The following is a 26,293-nucleotide window of genomic DNA, read 5'->3' as shown; positions in this document are numbered from 1 at the left end:
ATAAAATAATAATTTGGAATAAAAATATTAATGAATAAGTTTTATATTATATAAAATAAATATGACTTTTTTGGTTTTGTTAATTTTCAATTAGATAGAATAGGGTGTGGACCAAAGAATTTGGGGCCAAATACTTTATTGTGATTACATTGGTATGGTCAAAAAGTAATATACAAATTAGATAATTTTTTGATTAAATAATTCAACTATATGGTATAGTTTATTAGGTAAAAAATAAAGCTGCCCAAATCTAGGATTTTGATTGCCAAATGAGTGAAGATTGTCCCCATCTTAACCCCATGATGGGAAATAAATTGGATCCAACTAGTGGTCCCTTTGTCCCCCACAACCCATATGCTCTCCACATATTTATATAAAAAAACAAAAAAAAATCATGTAAACCCAAAATAATTTTACGTGCACAGTTTGTCCGTTGACACGTTTTTAGATTTCACGTGTTTCGTAAATAAAGTAATACGTTATAGGTAGATTAGTAAACTTATTATCCCTGTCTGCGTATTTGGTTATAATTTACGTCTTAATCTTAATAATAATTTGTTAAGATCATTATATCTGTTTACGTATTTGATTATAATTTACGTCTTAATTTTGATAACAATTTATTAAGATTACTATCTTTATCTGCGTATTTAGTTATAATCTATGTTTTAATCTCGATAATAATCTATTTGTTTGTAAATTTTTTTTTAAAGAAGAGTCATTGGATGAATGAAGCATTCAATCTAATAAATTCTTCAATGTTGATACACATTATTATCTCCTTTTTAACAACCAGCTACCGACCAAACCGACCTTCATTCATATATACTTAATTCCAAATCTTATCCATGTGCCTCGCACGACATCCTATTTTGTTTGGAAAGGGACAAGAAGATACTGCCATTCTTTTAAGGGATAAGGTGCATTGATTTGCTACCCTGTGGGCATATATACGAGCATTCAAGGGGTGATACATCGAATTTCGAATTCAGTTTAAACTCTAATATAAGATATTTGAATTTTATATAATCGAATCAGATATTCGTAAATATTTATTATCATTTTTGCATGAAAAATAAATTTTTTTTTATTTGATTTTATGGTGAGCTCAATCGATTTAGATGTTAATTCTAATTAAAGCTTAAAAGAATGGCGGATAGCTCTATGTCTTTTGACAGCCCATTGAAATCTAATTACATTTTAATTGTTTGGACCTAAGCTTAATACTATAGAAGAGTTCTTACTCAAAACTCCTTCAAGTGAATAAAATTGAATGAATTCGATTAATTTAATTTTATTAATTTCAATAATTTTCATCGATTTTAGATATATAAAATTTATCAAACTAACTAAACTTGAATTTATTTAAAATTGATTGAATTCGATTAATTTAGATATAGATTCCGTCTGAAATCCGTTTGGACTTTTTTTTTATTATTATTGATAATTCAGTTAATTCAATGAATACTGACCCTTTGGCATGGATGAGCATTGAAATTCCATGTGAAAAGATTCCCATGAAATACATGACCAGGAAAAGAACAAGCCCAGATTTTCTCAATCTTAACAAAGAAAGATCAAACCGACATTCTTCTTTTTTTAATTCAGAATCCATGGAAAATATTCTTCATGGAACTTTGTTGGTTACCGAGCAACAGCCCTCTCGTGACTCTCCTACAGACTGGATTCACATGACATTTATAGAACCATATGCTTCAGGAGATTCCTATAAGTAATTGATTCTAGAGCAAGGGCTGTTAACTTGGCATTGGATTCAGGGATAGTTCTTGAGGCAGGAGAAATGGCCATGGCAGGTGAGAGACTTCTGGTGCATTGCCTGGCAGTGATGTTGCTCATTGCATTGGTGGAAGGAACCACCAACGAGCCAACCGTATGTAACATTGCCCTGACCAAGCTGAACTTGTGCCGGCCGGCGGTCACCGGGCAATACCCTCCACCACCAACCAAGGAATGCTGTGGTTTGATGAAACAGGCCAACTTGACTTGTCTCTGCAAGTTCAAGGAGGCTCTCCCTGCCTTCGAGATTGACCCTGCCCGCGCATTTGCATTGCCTAAGAAGTGTAATCTTCGCACACCACCACAATGCAAGGGTAAGTTCTTGACAGAGCAGTTCTCTTAATGATGAAGTGATGCTAAGTTGCTTTCTAAATTATAACTGATGTATTTTGTTGTTGCTCGCAGTCTGAAGAACTACAAGCTCACATCCACTTCAATGTTTCCTTGGGGCAATTTTCTTTTCACCACATGCTGAAGATTTCGATTCAAATCATGTTGAGATATAATTTGTATTGGAAGTTTATGTAATTTGTACTATTTTTCTTCTTTGTTGCAATCACTTCAATTTCTTCACATTTCTCCCTTGCTTTTGACTTTAGAGAGTGATAAATACTCCACAGATAGAGTCGACTCCTTTTTAAGGCAGTCGACCATTAAGCATAGATGGTTTCATCACCTAGAAGCACCAGCAAGAAGAGAAAAAAGCTGAAATATATGAAACTAAATCATATAAGTATGTGAATCATACAAGACAGCTTATCAGCAATGTCATGTACACAAATGGTAGTCTACAAAGTCTAAACCAGACTCATCCGACCCCTCTAGCATTCTGCTATCTCACGCTGCAAAGCAATCATGCTGCAGAGCTAAATACGCGCTCTATGGACATTAAAATCCCAATAGAGGGTTTAGGAAACGAGCAAACTTACTGTCATCAAGTGAGGCCTTGCCAATTTTTCAGACTGGACTTACCACTGGCACTAACAATTTCATGAAATTAGCATGATGTCGGCTATCTAACATGCCGGTGGACCGCTGCTAAGAGGGCCACCAAATATAGGCCTCATGTAGGTGTCATCAAACTTTCTCCAGTAGGAATGCACGGTGTACACAGGCCTTTCGATTAACATTGTCAAACTATCCTTTGCACGAAGGATATTGGTTGACGCAGATGCTTCGAAGGAGAGCAAAGGGAGGATCGTGTCCTCCTTTGGCGATTTTGATCCTAAGCTGCTGTCGGTCTTGTCAATTGCACGGGGAGGAAGCAGGTAGTATATAAGGGGCTTTGTTAGGAAGCCAAAGACCTGAAACAAAATGATTTCCTAGAATGTCAACTACAATTTCATTTATATAAGACAAGGCATGGACTGCTGATTAACAGTAGTTTGCATTAAGACAACAGAAATCAAGAAAACATTACTTCCGAATATACAGCCATATGGCACTATAACAATTCCTTCTTGGATTCCAAATCTTTAAAACAAAAATTTTCAGTAAAATTAAGTTACATACCAGCGTAGTGAACAAGACAACGATTATGGTGTTGGTTAGCATTGCAGCGCCAATTGGATCCCATGTAACACCAGAGTAGGTGAACTACAACAGTGAAGCAAGAAAATTGATGGAATCCCAATGAGCAAAGTTTAGTTATACATGCAATTCGAACATTACTCTAACCACATCGAACATCTAGCAAAATCGAGAAGAAAAAACACCTGTTTAAAAGCCAAAGCAATAGATACTGCCCCTCTCATCAGCCCAGCCCACCAGATAATTACCTGGATAAGTACAATGTTCATAAATTTCAAAACATCACATAATAAATTTCTTATGAGAAGGTTAGCATGGCAAAATGTGAAATAGTGACCTGGTGTTTAAAAGTTAATGGCAGTGGTCTCTCAGGACACCTGTTCATATAATTGGAGAATGCAGAGAGAGGGAATATAAATGCAGCACGCCCGAGCAAAATTAGAAAAACTATGGTGCCAAAGCTGGCCATTAAAGTCCCAAAACTGAAACCAACAAGTCAGGGCTACAGCTTTTCTAGAGAAATAAACAACTTTAGCAAGCTATGAGTAATTTTTTTCACCGATTCATCATCAGTTCACTTCTGTCTTTGATGAGTAACCAGAGTTAACAAGAAAAGGTAAGCATAAGTAAACACCTCAGTCTAGTGATCTTCCACTTCTCCATGTCAAAAGCATCCATTCCTACATAGAGAAAAATGAAGGTTTCTGCAACAAATGACATCATTGCAAATATATGCCTGCAAAGGAGATAACTAGAAGAAATCGGTGAGATGTGAAGCCTTGCTGAGCTCAATCATCCAAGAAACATTAGTCACTAATATCAAAATACATGCCTGGTTGTGATTCTTGAACTTTCAGTCACATTATGCCATGCATAGTGTGACATCAGAATTCCACAGAAGAAAACAGTGAGAATTCCACTAAGGGCTAACAGCTGCACCGACAAAATTGTTGTTGAGATAAAGAACAGGAAATTGCGGAAACTCTATTTTCTTTGATAATAGTTTTGCTTTAATGCTATAAAACATTAAATTTCAACCTTTTACCAGGGATTACCTCAGCTAACGTGTAAGACAGATAAGCCATTAAAACCATAATAGCAAGTTCACGAACAGTTGAATGTCTGCAAACGGATAGGAATACAGGTTTTACTAGGATGTCTCCACTATAATGAACGCAAAACAATGAGCATTGTGGCATTTTCCAATGTTTTTTAATTTAAAAAAAGTTACTAACCTTCCAAAGTAGAAGGTTTTAAGCAAATATGCTGTTACAAGTCCAAACTGCAAGTGAACAAGAAATAGACATGCCAAGATTTAGAACTATGAGACCAGCAAAGCCTAATATGACATATTAATATTTGGCATGTACTGTCGGAGAATGCTCTACAAGAGCAGTAACTCACAGTAATTCCGAGACCGGTACTCATTGAGAACAGGTAAAAGAAATCTCCAATCAACTGGAGAGACGACCGGCTGTTAATTCTTGCAATGTCGATTTTTTGAATTGCATTGAAGAGAACAATTGATGTTGCATCATTCACTACTCCTTCTCCAAATACTAGGCTGTGTAATAAGGGAGTTTCATCTTGATGAAGAACCTACAAGGAAACCAATGAAGTCTTGAAATTATCTCTCTATGAAACAATGCTATGAGCTGCTCATAAGCGAAAAATTGCAAAATTGATCAACCTGCAATGTACACACGGTATCTGTTGCTGAGAATATAGTCCCTACAGCTGAAACAGAACAGAATGAAATTCACAGGCAACTCTATTATAAGCTATCAATGCATAAGAAATTCAATTCTGCATATACATAACATAAATAAGGATCTAACCGAGATAGTCTCGTGCAGTCAAACCAACAAATCCTAGCTTGGGAAACAGCCACCAACTGCCTAGGACAAGAGTACCATTCATGAACGTATAAATACTTGATGCAAGTTGTTGCAATAAACTACACCTGACAAACTAACAGGAAAAAGGAAAAGAACCCAAAGCTTATATGGAATCAAAATTACCATCTGTAACAATTGAGGCTGAGATGAAAACCCCAATTACTCCAAACAGCATGATGGTTATAAAGTTTTGAAAGAACTGTTTCTTCTTCATCTGAAATCTGCAAATGAAGTAGCAACAGATAATGAAGTTAGTGAGTTTTCAAAAGCCATGTTCAGTCAAGAATTTGCATGACATATGAAAACTGACCTTACCCTGCATTGAATATGATAGGCGGAAGGAGATACATGAAGAACAGTTCTTCACTGAATCTTAGGATGTGAGAGCTTTTTCCTTTGCTCAAGAACAAGATCACTGTTCCAGCTATAAATCCCTGACCAAGAAGATGGGCATTTAGACTTTAACGCAATATTCAAATTGAGTAAGAAAACAAGAATACTAACAGAAATAAAGTAAAAAAAGAAAAAGAACAAAGAAATGAGAGAAAGAAAGAAGTTACAATGAAGATGGCAGTGATGGATTCATTGACCCAACGATTCTCTTCAAGCAAGTGACCTATGACTAAACACAGGCAGAGAATTGCCACAAACAATGAAATAGGCACCACCTTTTCATGCTGCTGAACTACATTTCTTATAAACTCAAACATCTCCATTCTTGTTCCTTCCTTTTACTTAATTCTGCATTCTTTATCATTAAATATCGATCAGATCAACTAATCAAAATCTTGGTCTTCCTTTCTTTCTTATGCTGATGCCTTGTGATTCTGCGACAAGAACAACTTGGGACATGAGATGTAGAACATGGGAAACAAAACAAGAGTGATGAGTTTTGCCAGGAAATATGAGTGTTGGCAGGTGGCAATAACACGTGGGGTTTCACTTGCATGGCTGTTTGCCAGGTGCCAACACAAACCATGGGTTAAACCTCTTGCTTGACAGCAGGTCCTGAAACTTCAGAAATGGATCAAGCTTTGCTTGTGGAATGCACAGGGTTTGGCCCAGTTTGAGGATTCCTCCTTGGGCCCTTCTCTAAGATATCCATCACATTCTCAACCTCTGATCTCCCACTCCTTTGGTAACCTCATCAATTTCTTGTTCCTGGTAATAAATGTTTTCCATTCTGGGAGCTAGGATTCAAATCCCAACCAAGGCAAGCTGGAGCTCTTTTAATCTAGATTCCTTGTTTCAATGCAAACCATAAAAAAGGGTATAGCTTGCTTTTGCTTTCTTAAGACGGAAAAAAGCAAATAACCACTCTTGTTATAGTGCCCCATGTCAGATACTTGATCATCAACACTATTCTCACATCTCCATCACATTACCTTTTAGAGCTCCTATTGGCTGGCATGCATATGTCATTTTCACACAAAGACTCACTGGTGAAAAAACTCATTTTCGATGAAATTTTCGTTAAAAAATTTAAATATTAAATGTATCAAAAAATTTCGTCAGAAATCTATAAAGTTCTTTGGATATAGCTTTTGTCGAACCTTGAAATCAATACAAAATTTTTGAAAATTTATCCGATGGAATTATTTGGATTATTATTGTCTTGGGGGTACAAAGAGAGAGAGAGAGAGAATAAATTATGTCATTGCATGTGCCAAGACCTGGCAGCATATGTACCTATATATAGAGAAAACAACCACATGCCCTACCATGTGTTATTGACTTGTTTCTGCAACATTTTAAAGACTATAGTTTTCCCTAAATTGTAAGACTATGATGCTAACATTAATGCTAATTTTTCCCAAAGTTTATGCCAGGGCAGTGGGCAGCTAGCCTTAATCTATCATTGCTCTAAAATTAGTAACCCTAACCCTAACCCTAAGTATTCAACATGCCCCCTATCGTATACAAAAATACTTTCCAAAAGTGATTTAAAAAAAAATCAGAACACAACGTTTTAAACTCAAGTCTCGCATATGAATTGGTGTTAATTTTTACGTTTTTCTCATAACTTTGATATCCGATTAATTTCTTCGTTTGTTTGTTAGTTGATTGATTATGTGTTTATGGACTTGTTTGCACCCGTACTAAAAAAAAAATACTAAATAAACTCTCGAATTATTTAACCACAACACTTGATTTTGCCAATGTCAGAAGAAAACATATCTTAGCTTTTATTTTTCTTTTTCTCTTTTGGGGGAATGCCACTTTGTTCATGTGGCTTGATTATTTGTAAAATTTATATTGTGAAATTTATCTTCAAAATATCAACTAATTTCGAGCTAATGCTGTCTCGATCTTATTAAAAAAAAAAAGTAAGATTTATATATCTTCAAAACATCATTGAATGTCTTAAATTGAATTAGTCGACATCATCTTGATTAATTTTTTATATTTCCAAATTAAGCAGATAAAATAGTGCAAATGGTGTTTAAATTACCCTTAATATCATTATCTTTGACTTCCTTTCTTTGCTCCTAATTATATCCAACTAATAAACCAAGCAGACAATTTTGATTTTGCATTAGAATAAAACAGAAACCCCTTCCCTCTATTAATCTAATTTTTAATTTTTTTTTATTTTTTTAATAATAATATATCTCACATCTGTTAAATCGAGAATATATGTAAAGATAATAAGAACCTTTCACTTATTATCAATCGGTTTCACGTTAATTGTCCGTTGTAAAATATATCAGATATTATAATAAATCTATCATCTTTATACATAAAAAAAATAAAAATAATAAAAGTAAAATCACACATATGTTATCTTCATAATAGGTTTGTCGTCCTTATTTGTTACAAATATCTAGACATATAAATATATCGAGCGTCATTTTGTTGTATATGCATTGACTCAAACCCTAAAAAAAATTCCCAAAGTCTACACCCAATTTGCCAAATGTTTCAATTTCACCATAAAAAATTGTTTATAATTGCTGCCCCAATTTTTCCTTCCCTTGTAGTGGTGGGATCCCACCTAGAACGTGACCATTTTGCGCGTTTCGGTGACCTCACGGTGGTGGGCTGGGACCAATGGGTTCATCCCACGTGGGAACTTGCCGGGCTGGCGATACCCATGTTGTGGACCCCATCTAGCTGTCCTCCAATCAGAAACTCTGTTGCTGGCTTGGGTTGCTGGCTCGAGCCATGGGTGCCCTTTTTGTTTGACCTGTTCAAGTCTTAGTCATTCTGTGGCAAGTGACGGGCTGGGCCCTATTATTGCTGCAGGCCAGGACATTCTGCAGTTAATTATTGGTTTTGATTGCATCAAAATTTCCAAACCCTCATGATCATCATGAAAAATCTTGACCATAGAAAAGAGTCTGATCTATCCTGATGTCATAATTGCTAGGTATAATTCCATTGTTTTCACTTTTATAAAATCGAGAGATCTCGAATTCACACAGGATTAGATCAAAGGTGACTGTCAACCCTTAAATTTTATGTTGTAATTTTATTTTATTTTAAAAAATAATTAATTTTTACTTTAAATATAATTATTGATCTGATTTAAGATTTTATATAATTATCTTTTAATAAATTTTTATACAAATTTTGATTTATTCAAAATTTTATTTTTAAATTATTTTTTTAACAACTGAACTTTGATAAATAAATAAAAAATATATTTCTCTCTTTATTAATTGAAGTAACTTGTACGGATAAATTATCTCTTTCAAAAAAACGTATCATGTTGTCTTGATCCGGATTAATGATAAATTATGTATTTTTAAATTTAATTTTTTTATTTTATTAAATTTAAAATAATTAATATGTTATAATCATTACATTTATAAACAAAATAATTTTATATAAAATTCTGATTTACAATTTTTTTTGACGTTAACTTTTCATTATAAATATGTAGGGTACATATTGCAATTAATTTTTACTTTAATGAGATCTTCCAACTACTTTTATAATTACATGCAACTACTTAGGAAAACTACGAGGACCAAAATGAAAATCACATGAAACTTGGAATTAATCCTTGTAATTTTTCCCTAAATTCGAATTCAACTTTAAATATCTAAATAAAGTAAAAAAAACAAAAGAAAAAGAAGAGAAAAGAGAAGCTCATGGTGATCATGTGGGAGCGATCACACTCAATCATTATCCCACAGCTTAGGACAAAACCTCCGACCAGCCGAGAAGCTTCCTTAGCGGGCTCTAGCCGAGCTTAGGACAACGCGTAATTCAGTTGGAAAAAAACTAATTTTAATTTATTTTAATTAAATAAAAATAAAGTCTATAAATAATAATTAAATAATTTAATTAATTAAAATTGAAGAAGATAAATAAGGAAGCCAACAACAAAGGCCAGCCTAAAAGTTGCAGTCTTTCTCTCTCTCTAAACTTGTACCGGTTTACGAAGTGAGGAAGAAACCGGCGGCGGAGATCAGTGGCGGAGGTGAGCTGAGGTTGTCAGCGGAGGAGATAGTTCCGGCAATGGGAAGCTTGCGCGGCATTACGGTTGCCGTTTTGGTAGTTCAAGCTCTGTTAGCTTCAGTAGCTTTGGTGTCTGCTCAGGGATCTAGTAATCGTTCTCGTTGGCAGACATTAAACGGTGTGTAGATTCTTTCTTTATTTATTTTTACTCAATTAATGAAATGACGGGAAAAAAGTTTTTTTTTTTGTGTTTGTTCGAGCTTGTTGTTTGATTTTTTTTGAGGTGGTTTCTGTTTGGTTGATGAGAAAGGGGAGGAAATGTTGAGAAAATAGCTTGTTAAGCTGGGAGCATTTTCAAATTTTCCTGTGTTTTGGCTTAATTGTTAGCTAGTTTTCGTTTGGTTTACTGGAAAGTGGAGGAAATGATGAGAAAATTTTGCTCAAGCTAAGCTTGCTTGTGAGCTGCTTGAGCTTTTCGCTGGATTTGTTAAATGTTGATTTTTCTTGAGTTATGTATGATTTTTAGTTAGTTTCTGTTTGGTTTCCAAGAAAGGAAAATGGTGAAACAATTGCTCCAACTATGCTAGTCTGAGCTTGACTTTTATTTTTTTTTCTTTAAATATTTTCTGTTTGTTTGCAAAGAAAGCGGAGGAATCATAAAGAGAAAAGTTCAAGATCCTTCAGAAAAAAAAAATTCAGGTTTTTTTTCTTTTTTTTTTCCGAAAAATTTGTCTAATTTCTCTTTGGCTACTTACAAAATGGAAGAAACGATGAGAAAAATGCATGTTTAAAGTTTTTAAATAATTCCCAAGCTTCTTGAAGTTGAAATCTTTTCCGTTTCCTTTTTAAAAAAATTTTCACTTTCTCTTCATAAATTTATGTTCCTCTTATTTGAAATTTAGTTTTTTTTCTTTTTTTCTAAAAAGAAATGCAATTTTTCTTCTTGTTCATAGTCAACCGCAATTTATAATCTTCTTTTTAACATTTCTGCTTTCTATGTTTGGTTAATATGTAAGCTAGCTTTGAGTCCTCTATTGATTTGAATTATACACTAGTAGAAATTTTGGACTTTTGTTGATGGGAAAGTGGAACAAATTGATGGAAAATACAGCTTCAAGTCTTGCACTGTTATATATACATGTATGTATGTATGTATGTATCATAAAACGTTGGGCATTTTTTTTATACCAAAGACCTTTCTCCTCCTCCCTCTACTACCTCTTTCTATATACAAATATGAGATTCAATAAATTCTCTTTTGTTTCTTATAGGAAGAACCGATACAAAAATCCGAAAAAGCCCTTTTTGTTTCTATAAAAAAAATTATTATGGTGCTTCTTCCTCCGATGAATAGGATAACAAAAAAAAAGTGCTAATTCTTGTTTGGTTATGAAGAACATTGACGGGAAGCAAATAACATGCGTTACGACATTTAACATTATGAGAAATAGACATGCTTTTTCAATTTCTGTTATTCAATAAGCTTAAATGGTTTGATTTGATACGCAGGTGATGTACCCTTTGTCATAGCACGTGGTGGATTTTCAGGAATGTTTTCAGACTCTAGTCCTGCAGCTTATCGTTTGGCGTTATTAACTGGTCCAACCAATGTGATCTTGTGGTGTGATGTGCAATTAACAAAAGATGCTGCTGGGATTTGCTTTCCTGATCTTAAGCTAGATAATAATTCTGACATTACAACTGTTTTCCCGAATAAGCAGAAGACTTACCTTGTTAATGGGGTCGCTACCAAGGGATGGTTTTCTGTTGATTACACCCTCAAGGACATCGGAAATGTCATCTGTAAGTTCAGCTCACAATTTTTCCTCTTTGTCTCTTTTTCCTGTCTTCATCAATGTTCTCACTATCATCATTAGTGATGTGCTTGTTGCCATTCTCATCATTATTTGTTATCTTCACAAACTTTGCTTGACGGATAATTAATGAACTTGTGATTACAAAGTTTATTTTAATGGTGTCAAACTAAGTTTTTAGTTTTGTAACATCAAACACTAACTTTGTCCTGACCACTAAGAACTCAGTTCAAGCACTTTTTACCAGCAATCAGGTAATTTATTCTGATTTTGATATGCTTATGCTAGCTTTCATGACAACATTATTCTTTATTGAGGTTCAGCATGTTGGTTTGATAAGTTTGTTTGGCTTGACGAGCTCTAAAGTGTTGAAACTATGAAAAAAATGTACTAGTAGTAATTTCTGGTTAAGCTGCTTCTCTGCCTTCTGCTATTTGTTTGATAAGTGACATTCTAATTTGATATTTGTTATCTGGACAGTAAATCAAGGTGTCTTTTCTCGAAGTAATAAGTTTGACGGTAATAATTACCCAATTATGACTGTTGCGGACACATATACGCTATTGAAACCACCTGGTTTTTGGTTGAATATTCAGGTAAAAATTGATCAATGCTTAATAATGCTTTTTTTTACCCTCTCCTCTCTTCTTTCTTCTTATCCCCTTGTTAAATTAGTATAACTTCATCTTCCTGTTCTTAGATTTAATTGACTGTCTTTCTGTTTTTGCAGCATAATGCATTCTATGCACAACACAATTTGAGCATGAGAAACTTTGTAATATCTTTAACTAGAAATGTGACTGTAACCGTTGATTATATCTCATCACCGGAGGTGGCTTTCTTGCGAAGTATTGCAGCACGTTTCCAAAGAAGCACAACAAAACTTGTCTTCCGGTTTCTAGAATTAGACACGGTGGAGCCTTCAACCAACCTGACTTATGGATCTCTCTTAAAAAATCTCACATTTGTCAAGACATTTGCCTCTGGAATCATTGTTCCCAAGTCTTATGTATGGCCTGTCGATTCAAATCTTTACTTGCAACCTTCTACCTCTGTTGTCTTGGATGCTCACAAAGAAGGGCTTGAAGTTTTTGCATCAGACTTTACAAATGATGTTCCATTTAGCTTCAATTACTCCTATGATCCTGTGGCTGAGTATCTTCAGTTTGTTGACAATGGCAAATTCTCTGTTGATGGTGTGATATCTGACTTCCCAATAACTCCATCAGCAGCTATAAGTAAGTCATATAACTGCTTGTATAAGCAATGTGAATGCTTGAAGATTTCTTCAAATTTGTTTTTGCACCTGATCCACAGATGTTTGTTTTTCAACTTCAAGTATGCTAAAATTTAAATTATTCTTATCTTTGTCTGAGTGACTTGCGCTGCCATCTTGCAAATGTCTTTCCTATTTTTGTAGCTTTCACAAATTAGGGAGCATATCCTGCTTTAGGACTTTGTTGGAAAACAGATGCCTGCTTTAGGACTTTGTTGGAAAACAGATGCCTGCTTTAGGACTTTGTTGGAAAACAGATGCACCTAAGAGTCTTGCACTTTGTTGGTTTTTTTCTCTCTCTATGTTTGCCTCATACTATGGTTGTATCATATGAATAAGAGGGTGAAGTGAAACCGTGTCTGCTTTTCCTGTCTCTTTTTACTGTCTTGGCCGATATGCCCAACAGAATTGCTTCGTCTGATTATTGAAAGAAAGGTTGTCTTACTTTTACTAGATACCATTATCTTTTATCCCTATTCGATAAGAACCATTTCACTTGAGATGCCAAACTTTTGTTTCACATTGCAGATTGCTTTGCTCACCTAGGCAGAAATGCTTCAAAACAAGGTATGCCATTATAGAAAAATCCTTCTGATCAAAAGATTTTGTTTTTTCTTGATGAGAGTTGGTGATAATGGTCACCAGATTATATGTTTTATGGTTCATTATAACCTGGTTTTCTTTTGTTGCCATGCTACAGTGGATCTGTTGGTCATCTCAAAAAATGGAGCAAGTGGAGACTATCCTGGTTGTACTGACCAGGCATATACAAAAGCAATTCAAGATGGTGTAGATGTTATTGACTGTCCTGTTCAAATGACAAAGGATGGGACACCTATTTGCTTGGGCTCTATAAATCTGATAGATAGCACAGATGTTGCTCAGTCAAGCTTTAGCAATCTTTCGAAAACAATTCCAGAGATTATGCAAGGCAGTGGAATATTTACCTTTGACATGTCATGGAGAGATATTCTAAGCTTGACAAGTAAGTTTAGTTCTCATTTGCTTGTTCTTTATTGTATTGAACTTTTGTGTTCTTTTCTTTTTCCTTTTTTTCTTTTTGAATAAAACTCTGCTTTGGGAGATCAATATTTCCTTGCATACAGTACTTTTCTCAGATTTATTTACTTTGCCCTATCTTCTAAATATGTGTCTTTGTTGCTGAGATTTAGCTGGCTTAGTCTATTGTTTATTAAATAGATATAATTGGCCTCAACTTTTTGTCAACATCCCTCTATTAATCTATCATTACTTAACTGCAGCTGCAATATCTAGCCCACAGTCAGAGTACAAATTGTTTCGAAATCCAAAATTCAAAAATGTTGGGAAGTTCTTGACATTATCTGAGTTTTTGGCCATGGCAAAGAGCGCTAGCTCTCTTCAAGGTGTCTTAATCGCCATTGAGGTCAGTTCTTGTCATCCTATATTTTTCCTTTTCAAGTTCAAAGTTTCTTGCAGTAGAGTTTACCGCCATTATTTTCATTCTCTACTAACATTATTGAATGGAATGATGGTTTCTTCTAGGTTAGGCACTGTGCATGGTGGCTAAGGTTGTCTGCCGTGCCAAGGGATAATGTTAGCATGGTATCTAATTTTGTCTCAGGAACATATCAGATTGAGTCATAATCCTAACTGGTAGTTTTGATTTATGCCATGTGAAAATATATTGAGCTGAATGGTCAAAGAAACATAGAAATGTAGTGTAATAAGAAGCTGCCACCATTGGCAACTCGACATATGTGGATTCATTGAATCCCTCTAAAGAGCCTATATCACTCAAAATCCCCTAACTTCTAGGGTGTTCAAAACTTTTAATAGTCATCATAATTGAATGTCATCGAGATTGGAAGACCATTCCCTTTGTTTTCCAAGTGTTGAAATAAAGTACACCCGTCTTGTAAGATGTCTTCCCTTATATGTAAGCTACCATATTTTGTTTGAACTTACTTGCAAAATAATGTTAATAGAGACAGGAAAGCTCTCTTCTAACTTAACTGATACTAAACAGAGTAATCTTCATGATTATTTCCCCTATTTGGGCAGCAAAATATTCTTGTTGTTCATATATTTTCTTGAGACTCTGTAGCAAAATCTCCAATCCCCTTTCCTTTGTTTTTTTTGGTAATCGAAAATCTGCCATCTCTTGAAACTCCTTATCTGCTTATAATCTTCATTAATGTTGATTTCGAGCTGGCTGTAAATGCTGTATATTTGTATTTCAAATGGTTTTTCTTTCTTAGATAACATAACACAAACAATTTGGTGAAGATTTTTGACATTTTTGAATTGTATGTTCCTTTCAGAATGCTGCTTACCTTGCAGAGCAGGGATTTGGTGTAACTGATGCAGTGTTTGATGCCTTGAGTGAAGCTGGCTATGATAAACAGACCGCTCAGAAGGTTATGATCCAGTCCAGTAATAGCTCTGTTCTAATGAAGTTCAAGGGTAAAAGCAACTATAAGCTCGTCTACAAGGTTGATGAAGATATTGGTGGTGCTCAGCAGGCATCAATTGATGACATTAAGAGCTTTGCTAGCGCTGTGGTCATTAGCAAGGACTCTGTCTTCCCTGAAAATAATGCATTTCTCACTGGTGTTACAGATGTTGTACCAAGACTACAAGCAGCTAATCTCTCTGTATATGTTCACACATTCAGTAATGAGTTCACATCTCAAGCATGGGACTTCTTCTCTGATGCAACTGTTGAGGTCAATTCGTTCCATGTAGGAGGCCGTATTAATGGTGTCATTACAGACTTCCCAGAGACTTCTGATAGATACCGGAGTAAGTGCTTGCTGGTCAAATTTTCACACTTTCTATATGTGTAAACTAAAAAATTTTCATGGCATTGGACTACCAGCTTTTTGCTTTTATATTAATTGGAATATGAATGTCTTACAGACTGATGTTGATGTGATAATCTGTTGTAGGGAACCGATGCTTGAACAAAGGCGATAACACACCTGGTTACATGAGCCCTGTCCAGCCTGGTAGCCTTCTCCAACTAGTCACAGCTGAGTACTTGCCACCAGCTGAAGCTCCGAGCCCCTACCTGACTGAGGCAGACATTGCTGAGTCCCCTTTGCCTCCTGTTGCAGCAAAAACACCAACCTCCAGTCCATCTGGTGCTGCACCATCCCCAACATCACCAAATGGACAGCCTAAAGTTGCTGCTTCTGTTATCGTGCCGCCTATGGCTGTGCTTCTCGCCTTTTGTTTACTGTTTTGAAGCAGTAGAAGAGTCAGCCTGCACTTAAACCATTTTGCCCCCTTTGTTTTTCTGTGTCATTGCTCGGATATCAAGTAGCTTGAAGCTTGTGCTGCAGGAGTGCTTGCGGCAAATACCACTCCTTTTGGTTCTCTTCCCCTCCAAACAGCAGTTAAATTATCTTACCTCTTTTCTTTTTGTAGGTATGTTCATTCTTCTCACTTGTATTTTGGAAAAAAGCACAAATTCTCGAGAGGTACATGTCTTGATGAATCCATTCCCTCTATTTGATTGGTGTAAGATATCTTGTGATCATTCTTTTTCGTGTGAAAACTATTATTTATGGATCGAATAGTCAAAAAAAAGCATGAAAACACGAGTAGTGCTATTCAACACTCGTCTCTCTCTCCCGTCGCTTACCTAGCTTTAGTTTCATCCGATTTTTCTGTAGAATCATGCATAAAAACCCAGTGGAAAAGTTGTCATGTTCTTCTTTCTTAAAGAAAAGTTGTCATTGCTGCCAAGATCTTATATAGATTCAGTTCTTTATCATTCCTAAGGTATTGTAAGTGGCAGAGTCGCCTTACTGTCATGATCTACTGAGATTCCGTCTTTAGAACTGGCATTAAATTTCGGCATTTAATGTTATTCAGGTTAAATTTTTGCCATTTCTCTGTTCATTCAGGGAATCTAAACATGTAATGATACCAATCAAGGGATGAAAATCAGCCCAACCATTGCTCTTTTCTCTCTTAACAAAGTGAACAAAGGTTTTGACCCTTTTGGTGGTTTGGGGAATTGGGATTATGGGAGAAAAACCTCACTTTTCCTTTGAAAGTATATGAATTTGGGGGGCATCTCTGCTTTAATTAATGGAGAATCTAACTGGTTTAATTACTTTGTCAGTAAAAAGAGTCACCAATCTCTGCCCAATGCTTCTTTAGTAACGCATTCTGCAACATTTCTCATACCCCTCTTCACAATTTAAAATATGGGTTTAGCTTATCATCATAAGAAAAGTTTTTGATAAATCGAAATTAAAATAAAATTATGGAAGATCGATTCTATAGAAGTGAATGTATAATATTTAATCACACAGCTTAAAAATTTATTTTCCGATGTTAAAAACGAGAGTCTAAAATTTTAATTTTTAGAATCATCTTAATGTAATTTAAACTTGTATAATTATAACTTGGTCTCTTATTTTAATTTTTCTATCTTAATAAATGAAAAAGATTATGCATTTAAGTGAAACAGATTTCATTGAGGAATCAGGGGGGGTAATGTTAATTCCTAGAAGCAGAAGCAATAAAATCATATTAAAGCCAAAATTAAAGGGACAAAGACAACATGGTTTAATTGTCTGTCCAGTTATATCCATGAAGACAATGCTATAAGCAAGTCTAAAGGAAGAAGAGGAATCAAATTAAGAAGAAATGGGTTCTTCTTCCAATTCAGTATTCCAATGTTTCCTCTTCATGATGTTCATGTTCCTGTATGGAAACCAGCAGGTCCAAGCAGCAGCCGCAAATCTGTTTAATGTGCTGCAATATGGTGCCTCAGGTGATGGAAAAACAGACAACTCCAAGGTACAATGTCAGTTTCCATTGGAAACTCTTGATTTCAAGTTTGATATTAGCTTATACTCGTCTATATTGGCTTGGTATAACTAAGATTGAATAGTAAGATTTTGCCATTTTGGCCTCTCAAGTGAGGCTCTGCCTCGAATTTGGCTCTTTGAATAGAAAGATACCCATATTTATCATTGAATCAAATATTCGGATGTTTGTCGTAATTTCATTTCATATACCTGTTATGGATCAAATATTTGAGTGTCTGTCGCCTTTTTGTTAAGCTGAAAACATAAGGGAAAAGAAAAGGAAAAAAAAGGAGATTATGATGTAATCCATTTCATGTTTTTCATTGTTAGGCCTTTACTAATGCATGGAAGCAAGCTTGCCAGAGTGGAGGAAACAGTGTGGTTTTGATCCCATTAGGGACATACCTGGTGCTTCCGACTGTTTTCCAGGGTCCATGCAAGGGTGCCATCGCGTTTCAGGTCAAGGGGGTGCTGAGGGCTCCCACCGACGCAGCCTCACTTCACCTTGACCATTGGATTTCCTTCCGGTACATTGACAGATTGACAATCACCGGTGGTGGCTCACTCGATGGCCAAGGTGCCTCAGCTTGGCCTTACAACACTTGCCTTACAGATCCTAATTGCCCTCCTTTCCCTGTTGTAAGTTCTTCAAGAAACATCCACCTAGAAGGATATATGCATTAACAATAAAAAGATCTAATGATCATTTTCTCGTTTATTTTTGGATTGTGTATCAGACACTGAGATTTGATTTCGTGACCAATTCATGGATCAATCACATAACATCAATCAACCGCAAGAACTTTCACTTCAACATTTTCGCTTCCACAAACATTAGAATCCACCAAGTCAACATATCAGCACCTGGTGACAGTCCCAACACAGATGGAATCCACATAGGAGACTCCACTGGGATCCATATTTCGGATTCGGAGATAGCCACTGGAGACGATTGTGTTTCCATGGGGCCAGGATCCCAAAACATCAACATCACGAATGTTCATTGTGGTCCGGACCATGGTTTCAGCGTTGGGAGCCTGGGGAAATCCCCCAATGAAAAAGATGTTGCTGGTGTAACTGTGAGAAACTGCACCTTGACAGGAACTCTTAATGGTTTGAGGATCAAAACATGGTCTCCGTCTCATTCAAGCAGATGTTCTGATGTTACATTTGAGCATGTTAATGTCGAAAATGTTAACAACCCAATTTTCATTGATCAAAACTACTGCCCATCTCACAAATGTGGCCGACAGGTATTGTCTTTTTTGTGCTTGTACATGCCAATGAAATTCAAGTATTGAAAAATTAACCCACTTTGGGGTGATTTTTTCTCATGTTTGCAGTGGGAGTCAAGGGTGAAGATTCAGGGTGTTAGGTTCAGAAACATATGGGGCAGCTCAAGCTCGAGAATCGCTGTCAATCTGCAGTGTAGCAGAAGCACACCATGTGAGAACATTGAGCTTAGGAACATAAACATAGATTACAATGGAGGTGGAGGAGGAGCAACAGCAGCAGCAGCCGCCTCCTCATGTTCTAATGTTCATGGTGTTGCATATGGACAACAACACCCTCCCTCTTGCATGTGGAAATCGTTTTCCACCATGTCGGCCCAATAGTTCCAACTGTTCTTTCTCATCTGCAGGCCAAACTACATAATGAAAAACTTTGAAATTCCAATCAAGTATTGAATACCTTACATTCATCTGCCCCCCTCTCTGCCTCATTCATTTCCTTCCCTAACCCTAAATTACTCATTAACATTCCCAACAAACTCATCGCCAATCTTCAGATACACACCTAAAACCATCAAGCAACATGATAAATTTTGGTCAATTTTAGTTTGTTGAATCTTGGACATTATATGGTTATGAGTAGTTGAGTGTTCATTGGATATGCCTCCCTATAATTTACAGTGGGCGGTTGAAAAGATTACCTAATTTAAATAAATGTTTTTCATGCTACAACTAAAATGTACCTTTAACCTTTAACATATATAAATAGGCTTTTGTAATTTGGTAACAAATAAGTTTTTAATAATAATTTAATTAGTATCATTTCTGTCATTTATTTTTTAAAATAGATCATTTTTATTGATAATTTGATATAAGTTGAAAATAATAAAAAAACAGAAACAACTCTTCGTTCGAATTTACTCTTTAACTGTAAAATCATGCACTAATTATTGAATTAAATACTTGAGTGTGATTTTTCGGTATAATTTGAACTCGGAAACTAGATGAAAAATTACAAATTAATTAGGATTCATTACCCTAAGTGCTAAATCACATTTTCCAATCCCATGGCTATATACAATGTCATACCGTATCTTTGGCTGGGCAAAAGGAAAACAATAAGAGAGAGAGAGAGAGAGAGAGAGAGAGAGAGAGCTGAGCTAGCAAAATGGAGGGTGAGCTCAACAATTTCTTAAGGTTATCTGTTATGGCCATGGCATCTCTACTCTACTGTTACTTGATTGCAGCAAAGATCCCAAAGGGCTTGCTAAGGCTCCTCTCCCTCATCCCTGTCATCACCCTCTTATCTATCATCCCCTTCAACCTCCACAGCTTCCATATAGGTGTCCCGACCTGGTGTTACCTTGCTTGGTTGGCCAACTTCAAGCTTCTCTTATTTGCCTTTGAGCAAGGCCCTTTATCATCTCCATCATCATTATCTCCATGGGGTTTTCTTGCCTTTTTGCTCACAGCTGCTTTCCCATTCAAAATCAAACAAAACTTATCTAAAACCAACTCAAAAGCATTGCCAAATTCAATTTCAGAGGCTTCAAACAAAGCTGTGCTTCTAGCCTTGGTGCTCCATTGTTATAGCTACAAGCAGTATTTTCACCAACAGGTCTTGCTAACCTTTTACTTCTTATACTCTTACTTCTCAATCCAACTCCTCCTGGCCGTGGGTGCAATCCCGGGTCAGCTTATCCTCGGCTTGGAACTCGAGCCACAGTTCAACGCACCCTTACTTTCCACTTCACTGCAAGATTTCTGGGGGCATAGGTGGAACCTCAGGGTCTCCGATCTTCTTCGTGCCGCCGTATATGACCCCGTACGTCATGTTTCTACACGTATGATTGGACCTCGATGGGCCTCACTGCCGGCTGTTTTCGTGACGTTCTTCATCTCGGGCCTGGTGCACGAACTGCTATACCATTACATCACTCGTGCAAGCCCGACATGGGAAGTGACTTTGTTCTTTGTCCTGCAAGGAATGTGGGTGGATATGGAGATTGTGCTGAAGAAAAAAATGGTGGCGACCAACAGATTTCGACTCCACAGGGCGGTTTCAGGACCACTGGCATTGGCATATATAGCAGTGACTGCTGCCTGGTTGTCTTATACACAGATTCTCAGACATGGAATAGATGAAAAGATCACCAGAGAATTCAATCTGTTTGTGGATTTCCTCGAGGGCACACACAGCATTCTCAGAAGAAACTTAGTTTTGCACTAAACAGTCATGTATTAGAGTTTACAATTATAATTACTGGACCATCTCAGCTTGCCAATTACTACTTTGAAGCAGGAAAGCATGCATTAACAAGTCTTTGACAAATGAATTTGTAATTCAATGGCTTTAAACTTGAGTGTACACCAAGCATTTATGCTTATATTTTTATTTTACTTTATTTTATGTTGCTTTCTTGTAATGGTAAGCTGGGCTTTTTTATGTCTTTGAAGTATGATCCGGGCTATTGTAAAATAGACCCATAATTTTAGACCTTTGAATTTTAAGATCCATGAATTTCAAATAAAAAATAATATATATAAAAATATAATAAATAAAATAAAATTTAAAAAAAAAAAGAAAAAAAAGGAAAATGGCAATCTAAAAGCTGATGAAACTAAGAAAATGGGAAAGGCCCATGCTTCAGCTGTTGGTGCCCCCAGCAGCTTTGGACTTGGCCCATGCTAACTCATGTCAGAACCCGAGGTCCTTGGGCCATTTTGAGCCCAAGTAAGGTATGGGCCCGAAAACCATTTTGTTGTTGGGTTTTGATTAAGATATAGGGATGTTATTTTTAGTTGTAGTTGGTAGCAACTTAAGTTAGTATATATGTAATAATAAAATTATCTCAATAAGAAGTATAATAAAATAAAATGAGATAGATTGATACGTATAAAATGAAATGACATGATATTATACAAAAAAAAAAAGTCAATCTACAAATATACTTGTAAAAAAAAAATGGCATAAGAAAGAGTTTCGACGAAAAAATGTGTTATTTGAGTTGACCCGATGATGGAATTTCATTCAGAAAGACAAAGAGTTGTTATTTTTGGGATGATTTTTTTAAGTGCGAGATACGATTAGCATTTCTCCTGAAGTGTCAGGATAAACTTTAATCTTATGTTCCAATATCTTGTTAATTTAATTAATCATCTTAAATATTTAAAAGAAAAAACTCATAGAATATTTTATTTAAAATTAAAATTAATATAGTTATTAATTAATTCAAACAATTATTACAAATAAAAAATTAGTGGAACCAAGTTGATTATTCAATAAAAGTAGTTTAAAAAAATAATAATAATTCATAAAAATATTGATTTAAATATAATTTTTTAAAAAATATATATAGTAAGAATAAAAGAAGTATTTAAGTATATTAAAATATTAAACATATTATTGTATAAATTATAATTAAAGAAATTGTTTTATAAACGCATTTATTTGGCACCATTCATGATTTTATCTTGACATAACATACAACACGTTTATTTTGCTAATGAGACGACAATTTCGATGATGAGATTTTCTTGAAAGACTTGTAGAGATGAATTCTTTGGAGGATATCCTAGATGGAGAAAACTTCTAAACTTCATCAAAGCATTGGAATGGTTAACCAATGATTTTTTATACACGTGATTTTTGTTTCCCATTTACTTAAAAGTGGTAAATCATGACCTCATTTCATAATTGCATCATATACGTCCATAAAGTTGAATAATGACATTTGATTTAAAAAATAATTAGAAAATAAGATTAGAAAAAAATAAAAATATGTAAAATCAAGAATAAAAAATATATAAGAAGATATGAGAATAAAATCAAAAGTTAAGATTAAAATAGGATAACATATGATTAAACAATACCATTCATGAAACAGGCGTCATAAGATGCTAATTCTTCCGTGTGTGTAAACGTACTCTCGAACCCAATTTTAAGAAACAGAATCGCAAACCAGGTTATTGTATTTTAGACGAACTTAAAATCAATTTAAAACTTTATCGAGTAGAACAAATTTTATAGATGATCAATCACATTTTGATAAAAAGATTGATGATGATTCTCAAATTTTTATGTCGAGGCAAATCGGTTTTCGAACCTGCACGTTATGACATCGGGGCAATGGCCTTGACATTGTTTCAATATCGAACCTCTCACTTGACATTTCATTTCACAATTGACATCAATTTAATTTACAATGTGTGTATATGTCCGTATGACAAATAAAAAAAAGCAACAAAAAGGACTTTAATTTTTTTTCTTACCACGTGGATACGGCCACATGAAAGAGCCACTGATAGGGATGATGGAACTCTGAACGAGGATAAAAGATTTTTATTTCTCCATTTTTACGTGTATTAGTAATATAAAAAATACAATCTTAATTAACGTATGCAATTTTTATAATAATATTTTGTTTATAATATTATTAAAAAATTATATGAAAAATATTATTAAAAATATACCGTTTTGAGCCAAATTTGTTATAATGGATTATATATTCATGCGTGTTGGCAGGAAGCCAAACTTTTTTGCAAAATTAGCTAAGCAAGTAAACAATCATGAAGTTACCATGCATCATGCACCAATATTGTTTGCTTTATAAATAGATTTCATTAAATGCTGGAGGTCACTCAATTTTATAACCCACCAAAATATTAAAAAAAGTTGGCATTTCACCTAACAATTTGATCTTACATTAAAATATTAAAATTGAATAAAATATGATCTTACAATAGTAAATTATCAGGTTCAGAAATTAATAATTTGATAAATTTTTATTCATTGATCAAAAGCATCCACAAATCACATAAAGTTAAATACAAAAATTAAATAATCAAACAATATATCTACAAAATAAGTTTAAAACAAAAAGACTTATAATTTCAAAATATTATTTGACATACAATATTATTTTCTACTAGATTTTGTTTAAATCCCAAACTATCAAATTAATAAAAAAAAAATTTAAACATGAAGTATTTAAAAATTTAATTTTGATTGAAAATTACTTACTATTGAAACCTAGATTAGTTGTTTTGAAAACGCAACCAAAGATCGAGAAGATAAAGCATCACTGCATGTCTCAAAGGTAGATCTGCCCTTGGTTATTTGTATTCATTGCACTAATAAGAAGTGAATACGGTTTGGAAATTAAGATGATATTTATTAATGAAACCATCATTTTTAATAACAATTATGTACAAAAGTAAAATTTAGGTTAGAGTACTTAATTAAAAACCGAACTTAATTTAATGCTTCAAAATATAAGATTAACTTGTTCAATGTTGCATATAATTAAAGAACAAACTAAACCATATATATTACGTTAAAATAAGAAAATGAAGGGGACGAGAGAAATGAAAGAAGCCAAGGAAATGGAGGGTGAGCTCAAGAACTTCATCAGGTTATGTGTTCTCACCATGGCATCTCTACTCTATAGTTACTTCATTGCAGCAAAGATCCCAAAGGGTTTGCTAAGGCTCATCTCCCTCCTCCCTGTCATCATCCTCTTATCCATCCTCCCCTTCGACCTCAACAGCTTTTACATAGGTTTGCCGGCCAGGTTTTTCCTTGCTTGGCTTGCCAACTTCAAGCTCCTCCTGTTTGCCTTCGATCAGGGCCCTTTGTCACTACCAAAACATGACCTTCTTCGTTTCATCCTCATGGCTTGTTTCCCTTTCAAGATCAGACAAAACCTACCTCCAGAAACACCATCTGAAGCCAAGAGTAACCCCATTTTGGAGGCTGCAACTAGAGCTACAATTGTATCGATTGTGCTTCGTACTTATGAAAACTATAAACACTGCGTGAATCACAAACATGTCTTTTTGATCTATGCTTTCGTCACGTACCATGGAACACAACTTCTCTTTGCCTTGTCTGCAATCCCTGCTCGACTCCTCCTCCAAGGCGTCGAACTCGAGCCACAGTTCAACGCACCGCTGTTTTCCACTTCACTACAAGATTTTTGGGGCCACAGGTGGAACCTCAGGGTCTCGGACCTCCTACGCGAAACCGTCTACAACCCCGTACGTCGTGTCTCCACCATTATCATCGGACCTCGATGGTCCTCGTTGCCTGGTGTTTTCGTGACGTTCCTCGTCTCTGGTTTGATGCACGAACTGCTTGTTTCCCGCATGTTTCGTCAGAGCCCGACGTGGGAAATGACTTGGCTTTTCATCCTGCATGGAGGGTTGGTGGATGTGGAGATAGTGCTGAAGAAGAAATTGGTGACGACCAACAGGTTTCGGCTTCACAGGGCGATTTCAGGACCATTGGCTTTGGCAAACTTATCTGTGACGACTAGCTGGCTGTTGTACACGAAGTTTCTGAGGATTGGCATGGATGACAGTTCAAACTCTCCATGGAATTTCTCAAGGGCTTGGCAACAGGCAAATACTAAACCAATTGCTCCACTGGCATAGGCCAAATGGTTCCTCATAGCTAGAAATGCCAAAATACTCATGTCCCATCAACTTTACACTTCTTGTTTGAGTGAAAAATTTAACAAATTAAGAGTTCTATCTATCCTACACTTAAAAATCATTATCTAGATAATTCTATTATGATCATATAAAATTTTGAATATTAAATTTAAAATATAAATATTTTTTTACGTATAGAGATAATAAATTTGTCTCGTAATTTTGAATATCAAATATATATATAATAAACTTATCGTTACGAGATAACAATTAAGATTTTGAATATAAAACATAAATATTTTTACGTATAGAGATAATGGGTTTATCTTGTACCTTTGAATATCAATTAATTTGTATAGGCTTGAGGTTTTCTTTTAGCTGCCACCATTCTAAACTGGTCCATGGCTTGAACTCAATGCTATATACATGAACTAAAGTAGAAACCAGGAAAACATGGGGTTAATTACCAGAAACAAAAGCAATGACAGAAATTACTCGTTGCCTTTTTCATAATGTCATAGTATTATATAAGTCCAAGAGAGTTAAAGAAGCCATGGAAATGGAGGGTCGTTAGCTCAAAAAACTTCATCAGGGTTTGGGTTTTGACAGTAACATATCCATGTCTCCTACTGTTACTTCATTGCAGCAAAGATCTCAAAGGGCCCTCTCTGATCTATTCTCCCCTTCAGTGTATCTACAGCTTGCCATATCTAGGTGTGTGGACCATCATGATACAGTTATAATAATGTTAAATTATGATTACATACTGTTAATTTAATTTTTTTTAAATTATTGAGAAGTTTAAGTCCTTAACCAATAGTCTCTCTCCCCCTTTTTAAATGTTTCAAATCTTATTTAAATATAGAAGAACTGACCTTAGTGCAACAAAACAGGAGAAAAGAGAGGTAAGATTCATCAATTTATTATAAATTAATTTACTAAAAAAAGGATAATAGCATCATCATATTGTAATCCCCAAATCATCATCACTGTGAAACATGCTGCTGTCTAGCTGGTTTTTGAAATTAAAGATTCCAAAAGTCTACACCCTGTTGCTTGGCAGACAATATAGTATTTGCTTAGGTTTACACCAAGG

The 26,293-nt window shown here is 35.1% G+C and overlaps 6 protein-coding genes across 6 annotated transcripts; 5 read left to right on the top strand and 1 right to left on the bottom strand.

Moving 5' to 3' along the window:
* LOC18593392 (putative lipid-transfer protein DIR1) lies at positions 1,620–2,356 on the top strand. The gene is made up of 2 exons (XM_007020595.2): positions 1,620–2,111; positions 2,203–2,356. The coding sequence occupies exons 1-2, from the start codon at positions 1,802–1,804 to the stop codon at positions 2,205–2,207; spliced, it is 315 nt and encodes a 104-aa protein (XP_007020657.2). The 5' UTR covers positions 1,620–1,801; the 3' UTR covers positions 2,208–2,356.
* Positions 2,489–6,066, bottom strand: LOC18593391 (sodium/hydrogen exchanger 4). Its single transcript, XM_018124080.1, has 14 exons — positions 5,786–6,066; positions 5,541–5,659; positions 5,349–5,446; positions 5,166–5,225; positions 5,018–5,064; positions 4,732–4,926; positions 4,563–4,609; positions 4,383–4,449; positions 4,160–4,260; positions 3,962–4,063; positions 3,665–3,809; positions 3,513–3,575; positions 3,310–3,393; positions 2,489–3,101 (listed from the first exon to the last, which is right to left on the bottom strand). Exons 1-14 carry the CDS (start codon positions 5,939–5,941, stop codon positions 2,814–2,816), a joined length of 1,572 nt encoding a protein of 523 aa, XP_017979569.1. The 5' UTR covers positions 5,942–6,066; the 3' UTR covers positions 2,489–2,813.
* LOC18593390 (glycerophosphodiester phosphodiesterase GDPDL3) lies at positions 9,559–16,327 on the top strand. Its single transcript, XM_007020590.2, has 9 exons — positions 9,559–9,810; positions 11,142–11,435; positions 11,927–12,042; positions 12,177–12,684; positions 13,251–13,289; positions 13,423–13,707; positions 13,985–14,127; positions 15,026–15,506; positions 15,653–16,327. Exons 1-9 carry the CDS (start codon positions 9,693–9,695, stop codon positions 15,949–15,951), a joined length of 2,283 nt encoding a protein of 760 aa, XP_007020652.2. The 5' UTR covers positions 9,559–9,692; the 3' UTR covers positions 15,952–16,327.
* Positions 17,109–19,232, top strand: LOC18593389 (exopolygalacturonase). The gene is made up of 4 exons (XM_007020589.2): positions 17,109–17,519; positions 17,861–18,169; positions 18,268–18,783; positions 18,874–19,232. The coding sequence occupies exons 1-4, from the start codon at positions 17,367–17,369 to the stop codon at positions 19,144–19,146; spliced, it is 1,251 nt and encodes a 416-aa protein (XP_007020651.2). The 5' UTR covers positions 17,109–17,366; the 3' UTR covers positions 19,147–19,232.
* LOC18593388 (probable long-chain-alcohol O-fatty-acyltransferase 5) lies at positions 19,826–21,110 on the top strand. Its single transcript, XM_007020588.2, has one exon. The coding sequence runs from the start codon at positions 19,931–19,933 to the stop codon at positions 20,990–20,992; it is 1,062 nt and encodes a 353-aa protein (XP_007020650.2). The 5' UTR covers positions 19,826–19,930; the 3' UTR covers positions 20,993–21,110.
* Positions 24,123–25,289, top strand: LOC18593387 (probable long-chain-alcohol O-fatty-acyltransferase 5). The gene has a single exon (XM_018124616.1). It carries the CDS (start codon positions 24,130–24,132, stop codon positions 25,195–25,197), a length of 1,068 nt encoding a protein of 355 aa, XP_017980105.1. The 5' UTR covers positions 24,123–24,129; the 3' UTR covers positions 25,198–25,289.

The sequence above is a fragment of the Theobroma cacao genome, chromosome 7, assembly GCF_000208745.1.
Source record: "Theobroma cacao cultivar B97-61/B2 chromosome 7, Criollo_cocoa_genome_V2, whole genome shotgun sequence".
Lineage (NCBI taxonomy): Eukaryota > Viridiplantae > Streptophyta > Magnoliopsida > Malvales > Malvaceae > Theobroma > Theobroma cacao.
Note: the sequence above shows the minus strand (reverse complement) of the source record. Positions and strands in the feature narration are given on the sequence as shown.

Excerpts from the sequence above, each read along its gene's own strand:
- LOC18593392 (XM_007020595.2), top strand. The coding sequence starts at position 1,802 with ATGGCCATGGCAGGTGAGAGACTTCTGGTGCATTGCCTGGCAGTGATG.
- LOC18593391 (XM_018124080.1), bottom strand. The coding sequence starts at position 5,941 with ATGGAGATGTTTGAGTTTATAAGAAATGTAGTTCAGCAGCATGAAAAG. Across the intron at positions 4,927-5,017 it reads ATACCGTGTGTACATTGCAG|GTTCTTCATCAAGATGAAAC; the intron begins GTTGATCAATTT and ends GTTTCCTTGTAG. Across the intron at positions 4,064-4,159 it reads AGTTCAAGAATCACAACCAG|GCATATATTTGCAATGATGT; the intron begins GCATGTATTTTG and ends TCTCCTTTGCAG.
- LOC18593390 (XM_007020590.2), top strand. The coding sequence starts at position 9,693 with ATGGGAAGCTTGCGCGGCATTACGGTTGCCGTTTTGGTAGTTCAAGCT. Across the intron at positions 11,436-11,926 it reads GGACATCGGAAATGTCATCT|TAAATCAAGGTGTCTTTTCT; the intron begins GTAAGTTCAGCT and ends TTATCTGGACAG. Across the intron at positions 14,128-15,025 it reads GTGTCTTAATCGCCATTGAG|AATGCTGCTTACCTTGCAGA; the intron begins GTCAGTTCTTGT and ends TGTTCCTTTCAG.
- LOC18593389 (XM_007020589.2), top strand. The coding sequence starts at position 17,367 with ATGGGTTCTTCTTCCAATTCAGTATTCCAATGTTTCCTCTTCATGATG. Across the intron at positions 17,520-17,860 it reads GAAAAACAGACAACTCCAAG|GCCTTTACTAATGCATGGAA; the intron begins GTACAATGTCAG and ends TTTCATTGTTAG. Across the intron at positions 18,784-18,873 it reads CTCACAAATGTGGCCGACAG|TGGGAGTCAAGGGTGAAGAT; the intron begins GTATTGTCTTTT and ends TCATGTTTGCAG.
- LOC18593388 (XM_007020588.2), top strand. The coding sequence starts at position 19,931 with ATGGAGGGTGAGCTCAACAATTTCTTAAGGTTATCTGTTATGGCCATG.
- LOC18593387 (XM_018124616.1), top strand. The coding sequence starts at position 24,130 with ATGAAAGAAGCCAAGGAAATGGAGGGTGAGCTCAAGAACTTCATCAGG.